General features: G+C 37.7%; 1 protein-coding gene across 1 annotated transcript in view; it reads right to left on the reverse strand.

The window, feature by feature from the left end:
• Positions 1 to 5,242: 5,242 nt before the first annotated feature.
• BMPR1B (bone morphogenetic protein receptor type 1B) overlaps positions 5,243 to 12,118 on the reverse strand; it is a gene marked incomplete at its 3' end in the record, with an annotated part of 110,780 nt that continues 103,904 nt past the window's right edge. Inside the window, exons 9-11 of the mRNA XM_080697383.1 lie at positions 10,442 to 10,617; positions 6,182 to 6,312; positions 5,243 to 5,368 (exon numbers count right to left, since the gene is read on the reverse strand). Coding sequence (XP_080553509.1) covers positions 5,243 to 5,368; positions 6,182 to 6,312; positions 10,442 to 10,617 — 433 coding nt within the window. The remainder of the gene's footprint in view (positions 5,369 to 6,181; positions 6,313 to 10,441; positions 10,618 to 12,118) is intronic.

Below are 12,118 nucleotides of genomic sequence, written 5' to 3' on the forward strand. Positions count from 1 at the left end.
TTTCTACTTCTTCCAATTATGTTGCTGAGGCAACAGTAATATACCTTCATCCTTACACACACCAAGATCTCTACACCTGGAAGGAAGGACAGGGCCCTTCAAAAAGCCATTTTGCCACTTCTAGTACATTCTCTTGCATAAAAATCCACTCCTTGTCCTTAGGGCCTCTGAGCCATCCCAGCTCACCTCTATCCTGTCTTCGCTGACTGCTCACCCATTCTCCTGTGGCCAGTGGACAGACAATTCTGAATCAGTTTTCCTCTGAAGACTGCCACCATTGTGGTTAATTTCCAAATCCACAAAGACAACAAATCTAAAAGCCTGGTTTTCCAGTTCCTCTTCTATCACCAGATTTTTGTCCACTAACTAAATTACCCACTGCTGTGCTCATACCCTCAGCCTGTCTCTAGTCCTTACTCCCTTTCCCTTTGAAAGCCTGATTCTGACCACAGCCCTTCCTGCAGCAACACTAAGATACCACCTGATCTCCATCAGGATTCGCTCCTGTGAACTCATTTCTTTCAGCCTTTTGAGTTCCCCCTCTCTTTAATTCCTGTCTACTCTGGTCAGGTCAGATAGCCCTTTGATGATAATCATTCTAATTTTTCATGATTCACTGCCACCTATGACTGAGAAACCCAGCCGTGAATTAGCCCAATTCTTGCTGTCTCTATGCGTATATTTGTGTTGCTGATAGAAAACATCATAAGCCCTACAAAGGGGAACCGTGGGCTGCAGTAGAGCTGGCAGTAAACGAGTGCTTAGCACCTGCTCGGTACAGGGATTGTTTCACCTTCAGAACAATGCCATGCGGTGGCTGTTAGTATTCGCACCTTCATGGGGAAGAAAGTGTGTGTCTTCGAGGGTTTATAATTTGCTCAGTGTCACAGCACTGAGGGACTGAATGAGCCCGGATTCACACACAGGCCAGCTGGTGGCTTCCATGCCCCACGGGCAGCCTCAACGTTAGCCAGCAGGCCATATCCCTAGTAAGCTGTAACTTTCCCCAGTGCAATTTCAAACCTTCTTCATTTCTCTCAAGCCACGATGGCCCTCACTTTCCCCTCACTCAGCAGATGACTGTGATTCCTAACTACAGAGAAAACAGAAGTCCTCAGAGCACAGAGTGTTAAAGCACTCTTACCCATTTCTGTCTTCTTCATTGCTTCCTGCCTGTTACAGTGAGATATTTTCAAAGATTAAAAAAAAGGCACAACTATAAGAAACTATAACAGTCATGTTTTTTTTTATTCTAAGAGGAGAATAAAACCATTTTATTTAAGGGAATGTTAAAACAAAGCCATATACAATTTGTAACAAATACAATCGTTTGTTCCCTAGTCCTGAATAATTACAGTATATACAAATACTGGTAAGGCACTGGTTCCCCAAATCAACATAAATGCGTCTTCTTTTGAAACAGACAGACAACAAAACCCCTATATATTGCCAGTTTTTTTTTCCAAAAAAAAAAAAAAAGTATGGCAATGTTTTGTTTGCTCATTTGTTTTGTCTTACAAGAGGAATCCTAACTGTTAAACGCTGTCAGTTTTGATGGCACTCCTTTTGTTTCTGCCGCCACGGGGCAGGTTTCTGAAGAGATACAACTGCTGAGTGTGTTTGAGTGTTCAAAACCGTCCTCTGCCTTCCCACCTACAAACAAAGAAGTGCCATCACAGACCAACACAGAATGCCTAATGAATATGCATCACCATAGGAACATGAAACTGGGTCATTATTAAGTGCTCGCTATACTTGACTAAACACCAATTGAAATGTGTCAGAGAACTCCCTGTAAATAAAATCTCAGCATGTTTTCTAAGAAGCTTCTATTTGGGGAATAAAAAGAATGGTCATGAGTGACCTGTGAGCAGTGCTGTCCAGGAGGTCCAAGGCCTGGCTCCTCACACGCAATCTTCATAGCACTTCGTGGGATTTAACAATCTACACAGTTTCATAAATAAATATTATGTTTCATTTAGTACTTTATCATCCATAATATTTTACTCTCTAATCCACATAATGGAGTTGTGCCAGACTCCAGACTGAACATAACATTTATATATACATCTATATTTATATAATATGTACACACATACACAAGCTATAAACCTGAACATCTGAGCATAGCAAGATTATCTAGACTAATAATTTAGTAATCCTTTGGGAGAGAGGGGTTAGAAGAAAATCTTGGTCTTTGAAATAGTCCTGAAAGTAAGCAATCAGCTACATTACAAACTTCCAGGGTTCCACTTACTCAACTGAAAGACAGAAGAAAAATAATAAAACTCACTTCTGAGCTGCTATAAATTTAAAAATCATAAAGGATTATTGGGAGGTGATAGGTAGTCTTCAAGAGGAATTTAGCACTAACTAAGTAAAGTAGATTTGGGTAAGACACAGAGTAAAATCTATTCATAAAGTTTTGTCTCACTGAAGGACTGTAAGAGCTATGTGGGTCTTTTTAAGTAGCTAAGGAATCATTTTAAATTTTTCATAATGAACATGCCAGGCTGGGGATTAGAAAGTAAGGTATAATTTTTTAAAGCAACCAAATGAATACTATGAAAGAAATCTGGACACTATTTTCATTTCCTTCTATTCTCCATCCATCGGAACCCACATATCTAGTAGACCTTCAAGTCCTAACCTCCTCGTGTATATTCTAATTTGAAGTTATCCATGTTCAAAAACTTACCAAAAAGAGAACTCCGTTTCTACTAAACTGTAATCCTAGCCTCACTTAAATTTAGGGAAAACCCAAGAAACACCAATATGTCCCCACTTAACTGACATAACTAATTTACTTACTTGGCTGTAGATGCTCTTATTAGAAGCACTAAAGTTTTTGCACAAGGCTCAGATGATTATCACACTTAGCCCTAATCATATACTCCTTCTAATCTATCACAAAGACTATAATTTGACACAAGAAAAATGAACCTTTATGTTGCTATAAATGCTGCTGTCATATCAGCAAGCAGCCTTGTGACTGTTATATTGAGGCCAATTGTTTTTACTCTTCCAAAGAGCATTGATTTTTTTTTTCAAATTCAAGGAATGAGAAATTTTTTTCTTAGTGAAAATAAAATATGGCCACGAAGCCCTGGAAAGTAAATCAGAATATAAACTGTTGTGTTTCTCCTTATGACTTTCCCAAGCTCTAGGCACGGCTCGCAAACACATTGCTCCAGATGCCTCCTGGATGAACACGACACCAGCTGCAGGCCTACTTCACAAGCGAGGAAAAGATTTTCTCATTTTTCATGCAGCTGTCAATTTTTCAAAAATTCTCCACCTTGTGAAGTCTACTGCCAGGGAGAATGTGTGAGAAAACACTGCCCCCTGGAGTATTCTGGAAGGAATGTCTCTTTTAAAGTCCAAGGGAAAGTACTTCCAAATTCCTTGCTTACCACTAAAGGATTTCTAAGAAACAAAGGGAAATCACAGTTAGGAAATGAAATGAGTAAAGTTGAGAGGGAGGTACACAATATTAAACTTTATTATAGTCCTGTTGCTAAAAAAGGTTGGCCCTCTCAATGATTTAACTCATGCTGCTCAAAAGTTAAAATCCAATAAAACTAAGGGAAGAGATGTTTTGTACAAGTGCCACAGAGAAGGAAAAAAATAATAAATTAAATAGGAAAAAATCATAAGAATAAATGAGCCAGCATTCCTAAGGTATGAATTTATCACTTAAGATGCCCATACTAGATCCATATCTATTCTAGAACAATAAATCACAGCAGCCATAATATTTTATGGCCTCCACTAACTCTCTTCTGCTATTCTATCTGCAGGTTATATTTATCTATTTTTAAATTAGAATTAAGTGAAATTAACAGGACAGATGCTTCTTCTCTATGCCTTAACTCAGATACAAAAAAAGACAAAAACGATAATGAAAAGAATCTTTATGCATACACAATAAGGTATGCATACTTCTTTCCTTGTTTCTGATATTGGCTCCTTTGCATATTTAAGAAACGACCTCTCTATACCCTCAACCTCCTCCCTACCTTATTGACATGTTCTTACAACATGAAAACAAATCATTTTAAAGTACCGTGTCCTTAACACAACTCATGGAGATTTTATTTAATATTGATCTTCTCATTTGAGAGATCAAAAGCATGTATAGGTCAATTCTCTGCACATGAAAAAAAAAAGGTTTTCTTGTGTTTAATGAAAAGGAAAGGATTTTACCATGAGAGAACTGCCTAGCTCAATCAGAAACAGAAGTGGTTCTGAAAAACACCCATCGACATTTCTATTAGAGTTACAAAACCTTAATTTGTTCTACAATTTTCTGAAGCTGCAAAAGGTCACCTGCAAGGAATTCCAAAATGTGTGGTTCCACACAGGTGGAACTTGTACCCAATGTGTTCACATTGCTGTGGCAGCCCCATATTCAGGGCTGGCCAAAGTGGTATGAGGAGGCTGGAGTTGGGGTTTATTTTCAGTTTATTATTATTATTATTATTATTATTTTTTTTTTTTGGGTGATGGTACTGGAGATTGAGCCCAGGGGCATTCTACCTCTGAGCTACACTTCCAGCCCTATTTTATTTTATTTTTTGTTTGTTTTGAAGCAGGGTCTCTCTATGTTGCTGAGAATCTCACTAAGCTTCTGAGGCCTGTCTTGAACCTGGGGTGCTCCTGTCTCAGCCTCCCAAGTATGGGATTACATAGTCATGCACCATCACACCTGGCCAGAGTTGGGGTTTAAGATGAGTTCCATTCTATGTTCTCCAATTTCACAGACTGTCTTTTGCTTTGTAGAGTGCAACCATATTTTACTAATGAAAAAACATAATTTTTTAAATTTACCTTCCAACAGAGTTTTGGGGAAGAACTTTTGGTGTTATTATTTAAACTATCATAGTATAAACCTTAAAACATCTACTATATCTGTTTTATTTTGGCAAAATTAAAACATCTTTTTTTAAAAAAAAATGGCAATCCCAAAATACAGGGCTTTCTTAGAAAGCAACATGCATCATATTTTGAATAAGTTACCCAAAGGGCTTCTCCCTCCCACTAACACACACACAGATGAATCTGTGCTTCTGGGAACTTCTCTGTCTTTGTAAAGGCAGCTCCCTGAGAGGTACGGTCTGAGCCCACTGGGAAGCAGGATGGTGTTCAAGGTGTGGACTGCAGATTCTTCCTTAACATCTCCTGCCCACAGGCAGAAGAATATCTGTTGGCCCTCTGTGGAGATGTTTCCTGTACTCTCCTATCAGAGCTTAATGTCCTGGGACTCTGACATTTTGGCAAGTGTCTTCTTAACACGCAGGGCCGTCAGCCTTGATGCAGGATTGTGAGCCCAGCACTCAGTCATGAGTTTTCCCATCTGCCTTAGACACTGCAAAAGAGAAAAGAAACACTGGAGTAATGATCCAGAAATGCATCATCTGCAAGGCTGGCATGTCCTATTTGGCTTTTAGCTTGGGGTTCATGAAGTATGATTATATTTTAAGGCACCTTTAAAGCCATAGAGAAATTAAATTCATAAGCTTTCTTTCTCATGCAAAATGATAAACAAGCTGATCTTCATGTCTTTCTTAAGATAGGGTCAAGCAGGTGGTTTTGCTAGTGGTAGAGGGGTATGTTTGGAGACAGGATTACACAAATATGAAAATACCTAGAGGTTCTGTATTCTACTTTACACTTTCTGATTATTTACAAAACTTGCTAAGTTCAATTAGTTTATCTAATTCTACACTATTCAAACAAACATGGTTATTCCTAAATCATGTCTGTGTACTCTGATATTAGCATCAAACTATGAAACCAGCCAAGATGTCCATCAACAGATGAATGGATTACAAAACTGTGGGATATGTACACAATGGAATATTACTCAGCCATCAAAAAAACTCAATTACATCATTTTCAGGGAAATGGATGGAACTGGAGGACATTACGCATGTTTGTACACACAAGTTTTTTACCCCAATATGATGTTTGAATATGATGCACCAATAAAAAAATTTTAAAGAAAAAAAAATAAAGAACGTTATACTAAGGTAAGATTGGCCAGTCTCAAAAAGGCAAGGGAAAAAAACAAAACAAAACAAAACAGGAGAGCTTCAGTAATGAATACGTGGAATTATGGCCCAAAAGGAGAAGTCAGTTTGGAAGTGAGCCCTCACAGCATGGTTACCTCAGGCCTTACCTCATCACTACTCCACCTGTTGGGGAACGAGGGTCGTGACTTCTTGATGCACACAATCTCTCTCATGTCCTCATAAGAGGGGTCACTGGGTACCAGGTCATGATAGGGAAGCTGGTATTCTTCCACTATACCTGAAAGTATATTTTCATTATTATCATTTATGTGAAATAGGAGAAAAAAATGTCTAACAAACTATTCTCAAAGGAAACCACTATCAATATTAAAGACAAATTTAGGCTGAATAATTACAAAGTACATCTTGAAAAAAATTACCTAAATGGTTCTAAAGCTAATTTGAAGAGAAATGAATAGAAAACCTAATTTAAAAATATTAACATAGGCTTTCCAGTCATTTTTCTAATTTTCAAAAGCTAAGAGAAATAAAAACCTCAGATTTATTTCCAATTTTATTAAGACCCAGTTTTTAAGACATCTATATTAAATCTCAATGCAAATTGGGAAGAAGTATCTTGAATTCATACTGCATAAGATATGACTGTTTCTATTACTGTAGGATGAGGTTGGTAATATCATAAATTTGGAAGTATATCCTACTTGAACAAAATGTCAGATTTACATTTTTCTGCTTAATCATATGGTTTTCTGCACATTAAATATTTATAAAATTATATATACTCAAAAATATTAATCATAATTTTTTAGGTTTGAAGAAATAGGCTTAAATTCTATTTCTTAGGGTTTTTTAGGTCTGATTAAAATTTCCATTTAAAGATTGTCTGTATAAATTATATTTCATGTCTATTTCTAATATTAATTACTAGTTTTTCTTCACTGTTCTTTCTTTCTTTCTTTCTTTCTTTCCTTATTTATTTATTTATTTATTTATTTATTTATTTATTTATTGGTGGTACTGGGGTTCCTGAAAGCCCGTCTACCTCCGGGCTATACTCCCAGACCTATTTTTTACATTTTTATTTGGAAACAGGGTCTCCTCTAAGCCAGCGTGCGGGTTGGCTTCGAACCTGCACGATCCTCCTGTCTCTGCCTCCCAAGCACGGGGATTACAAGCGTGCGCCACCATGCCCGGCATTCACTCTTCTTTAAAAAAGGCTAATTATGGCTGGGCAAGGTGGCACACGCTTGTAATCCCCACACTTGGAAGGCGGAGACAGGAGGATCGCGCAGGTTCGAAGCCAGCCGCACTGGCTTAAGAGACCCTGTTTCCAAATAAAAAAGTATAAAAATAGGTCTGGGAGTGTAGCCCAGAGGTAAAAGATTTTCCAGGAACCCCAGTACCACCAAAAAAAAAAAAAAGGATAATTATGTCTTCTTAAATTTATTTATTTTTTAACTTCTCACAATAATTCTAAGCAGCCACTATCCTCAGAATATGACATGATGCTGTTCTAAAAAAACTTCGCAGAGCACCCTTGCTCCCTCTCCCTGATCGTCTTTCATAGAAATGTGATTGCTTTTTACCTGAAAAAAATGACACCATCAAGTCAGCAGATTATACACCATATCATTAAATCCACTGGGAGTTTACTGTGGCAAAAACCTGGGGTCTGTGTTTTCCCCTTTATTGTAATCTCAAACTTATATGAAATCAGAAAAAACTAAACCCTCCCAACTATCATTTGTTTACTATTTGTGGGTTCCTGCTGTAGTGACAGATTGTGACTGTATGTGTGGTCTATGTCTGCATTTCCTTACATTGTGTTTCACTATAATCTTAGCATATGAGATAATAAAAGCATGGGCTGGACAGGGGAGCCAGCGCCATTTCAGTTCTTCCCTCTTGTTTAACTCTCAAGTCAGTGGTCTTGGAAACATCTCAAAGGTCAGATGTTTATCTATTTAATTCATCTCACATTTTCCTCACTGTTTAATGGAAGTGCCATTACTTGGATGGGTTGATGGATGGATGGTGAGGTCAATATGTAAACTACAGCAGACACAGGCAGAGCCAACCATATAAAATGATACATTAATCAAATTCTAGCTTAGAACTATAGACTCCTTTCTCCTCAACATGCGACCAAGCTATCAAAATTTTCCATGAAAAGGTGCCATTTAATTCTTCATTTGAGATTTCCAAACATTCTCATTCTCATTCTCTCTCTCTCTCTCTCTCTCTCTCTCTCTCTCTCTCTCTCTCCCTCCCTCCCTCCCTCCCTCCCTCCATCCCCCCTCTCCCCTCCCTCCCTCCCAGTCCCTCTCTCTGTTCCTTCTTATGTTTGGAGAGCCTATATCTGTTGATCTGTTTGTTGTGCCTCCTTCACTCTGTCACCCAAACACTTGTGGACTAGAAAGACAGGCTCCCAACATCTTTCAACATCTTCATAAATAAAGGGTTAGAAAATCAAAATTTCTATGCTTTACCTTTCTGGAAAGGGAAAAGAAATTCATTTGTTCAGAGTCTATTATATGCCAAGCAAGAGGTAGGTATTCCATATATTTTATCTTATTAAATTCTCAGACATGTAGGAGGAAGAATTACCAAGCACAAAAACACAATGAGGAAACTTGGTTCCAAGGGGTTAGGTAACTTGCCCAAGGCCATGCAGTGGAGGGGGGCAGCAAAGCAGAACTTTGTCCTCTGAGAAACAAGTCAGCCTCCCACAGAGATGCAAAGACAACCCTGGGGAAGTAATTAAACCCCTGCTGTATACATAAAACTTGCTTGGTTCTAAGCTGAGGGTCATTTTTCTGGCATTTGGCCCAGAGGCTTTTGAACCTAGACTTCTAGTTTGTAGACCAATTTGCTGTAGATGTTCAAAAAAACACACTTTACAAAGTAATTTTGTACTCTACCTTTAACTTCTATAAATGTATTTTAGTTAAGTACAAGCAGATTGTTCAGAAAAGGCTCCTCTCCTTTTCATCAAGCATTAAATCCAGGCTCGACATGGGCAATGAGGCAATTTATATTTTGGTGACTTCTTTTCTTTTGCATATTCACAATGGAAGATTAGTCAATATCTGGCTAGATTAAACTTCCTACATTAACTTTTCTTTGCACCAAAGAGTTCTCACACTTCAAAGGGAATGTGTTCTATTTAAAATTGTTATAAGGCTCAAAATTCCCACAGTGACTGGAAAGCATGGATCATTGAAGGTGATCTGCACCAATGAATGCAAATGTTTGCCCATCAACTGTTGAACTGTTTATTTTTTATATTTAAATATAAAATATATATGTTAGGGCTCCACCAACCCAAATGAAAATGAGTAATATGTGTTGCTAACATTTACTGAGTGCTATTTATCAGTCAGACAGTTTTAATTCTCTTTATATAAAGTCACTGAAACCTCACAACTGTTTCAGGTAGAGTAATTGGCCTCATTCTTGAAAGAATGCTAAAACAAGAAAAGTTTAGAAACATGCCCAAAATGACACAGATAATAAATAGTAGGCACAAGAACAATTCCTGGCACTAGGTACATGCAGGTTGTACTTTCACAGTTTGGGACAAGTTCTTGTTTTCACTAGGAGTTTAAACTGGCCATAGGAAGAAGAGTGACATTGAGCTTTTAAATGAGCACAGCGGACGATCATGTGCAGAACAATATTCAGGATAGATTTTGTGCACAATCCAGAAAACCCAAGTTTCAACTCATTACCTAAAAGGAGCTGGAATGTTTTCGAAGCAGTAATCAAAAAATGTGCAAGCAATAATATACTTTTAAATATTTAAAAAATGTCTTACTGGTTGCAATTAGTCTTATTAGGGAATCCTTATGCTTATAGAAAAATTACCATGAACAATAACAATATTCTGTTGCTTCAATTTTCTTTTGCTAAAATCTGATATTTTCACTTTTTTTATGAGGAAGTTCAATAGAAAATTTAAAAATAGGGAGTTAAGGAATGAGTGTCTAAATTCTGTTTCTGTCTCTACAGTCATCTCCACAGAGAAAGCAAAAAGATTGGGATGGGCCCAAGGTAGGTGAGAAGGAGCTCAAATGGTTAGAAAAGGAGAAGCTGTTAAGAGGGAGCGCACAAGAGAGAAATGAGATAATACACAGAACAGAAGAAGATGACCTATGAAAAGGCAGGGGAAGTTGACAGCTTGTCTGGAAAGAGATTCTTCAATAGCAGGTGGAGAAAAATAGGTAAAAATTATTCTTACATGTCAAATATTATTCCTGGGAAGGATTGGAACTACACCAATAGAAATAAAGGGGAAAATGAAAGAAAACCTGATTCTATAGATAGCAGTAAACTTGGATTTCTGAAAAGAAAAAAGTCTGCAGTGTCTCCAATAGTAGCTTTTCAAAGACATCACCGTTTCTTACCTCCTGAAACACATCTCCTAGCAACCTCCCACAGGATGAGCCCAAAACTGTACATGTCGGCCATGATGTAAGACTGAAAGTGATTTCTATTCAAGCTCTCGTCCAGCACTTCTGGAGGCATGTAGCGCTTGGTGCCAACTCGAGTGTTGGGTGGTATGTCAACTTCATTTGTATCACTAAAGAAAGAGTAGAACAAATGATTGTCAGCACTGAAGGGGACCAACAAATGAGAAATTATGCGATTCTTTGAACAAATAGTGAATGGTGGAAAAAGAAAGCCTTTGAGAGAATAAAACGTTTACTCAAAAGACGTTGCTTACCAAAAGTTCTATTAAATATTCACAGGCAGCAGCTGGGCATGGTGGCACATACCTGTAATCTTAGTACTTGGGAGGCTAAGACAGGAGAATTGTAGGTTTGAGACCAGCCCCAGCAAATTAGTGAGGCTCTCAGCAACTTAGTAAGACCCTGTTACCAAATTAAATTAAAAAAAATAGGGTTGGAGGTATGGCATAAAGGTAGAATGCTCCCCTGGGTTTGGCCTCCAGTACAAAAAAAAAAAAAAATCCACAGGTAGAAACAGTGGGGATGAAACTAAGTCAGAATAAAATTGCAACATTTAAATTTGCATTACTACCAGATCAAACTTAAACCCCTAAGCCACTACTAAGTAGTTAACATGATCTAAAAATTGCCTTCCTTCCATTTCTATTTTAATAGTTTTGCTCTTACAATTGAAATGTATACATATCAACTTGGATATCTGACACAGATTTGTTGTGTTTACTTCTTGCAGTGCTGGGACTTCAACCCAGTGCTTCTCAGTAGAGCACGCTAGGCAAGTGCGCTACCACTGAGCTACATTGCTAGCCCAAGACAATGGTTTTTTGAGCTAGATGTTATGCAGTTTTTAAATCTACAAACAAATAAAAAAGGGATATATATATATATATATAGAGAGAGAGAGAGAGAGAGACAGAGAGAGAGAGAGAGACAGAGAGAGAGAGAGAGACAGAGAGACAGAGAGACAGAGAGACTTGCCAATGTTTGACAAAGAGGAATGTATAAAAAAGTTTTCAATCACTATTTCATGAACCAAATGATATTTGTTTAAAAATGAAAAAAAGAATAATAGAATATATTAGCTTTAGCGCTATAAGACTTTCACAATGTGGTTGATTTACTGTTACTTCCCATACTCTGGGAGAAAATGAATGATGATGGGTCACCAGACTAGTACATGATGGCCTCCACCTAAGGACAGTGAGCTGCGGCCAGTTCTGAGCCCATGTTTTGAAACCACTGAACTACTAGGTTAACAACTGAATGAAGCATGGAAAATCCCTGCCAGCACAGGACCAGGCACATATTAAGTGCTTAGTAAGTACTAAACCATATCAGAAAGTAAAGGTCATAAGAAGAAAAGAAACAACCCTCAGGTTGGAGAGATGAAGAAACTACAAATAGAAAAGGTACAAAAACTCACTATGAAGTCAGAGCTTATGGAAAATCCTGGCTAAGCCTTCCTCTCTCATGATTACAAAGAAAACGCTTGGTTTGTTTCTTTTGATCATACTCTGTTGCCTTTTTAGCATTTCTGTTATCTCTCCTCAACAGCAGATTCATATTTCAAATATCACATGACTCACACTTGTCAGAGATAATCAAAACCAAACT

This window comes from Muscardinus avellanarius, assembly GCF_963383645.1.
Source record: "Muscardinus avellanarius genome assembly, chromosome: 6".
In the NCBI taxonomy this organism is placed as follows: Eukaryota; Metazoa; Chordata; class Mammalia; order Rodentia; family Gliridae; genus Muscardinus; species Muscardinus avellanarius.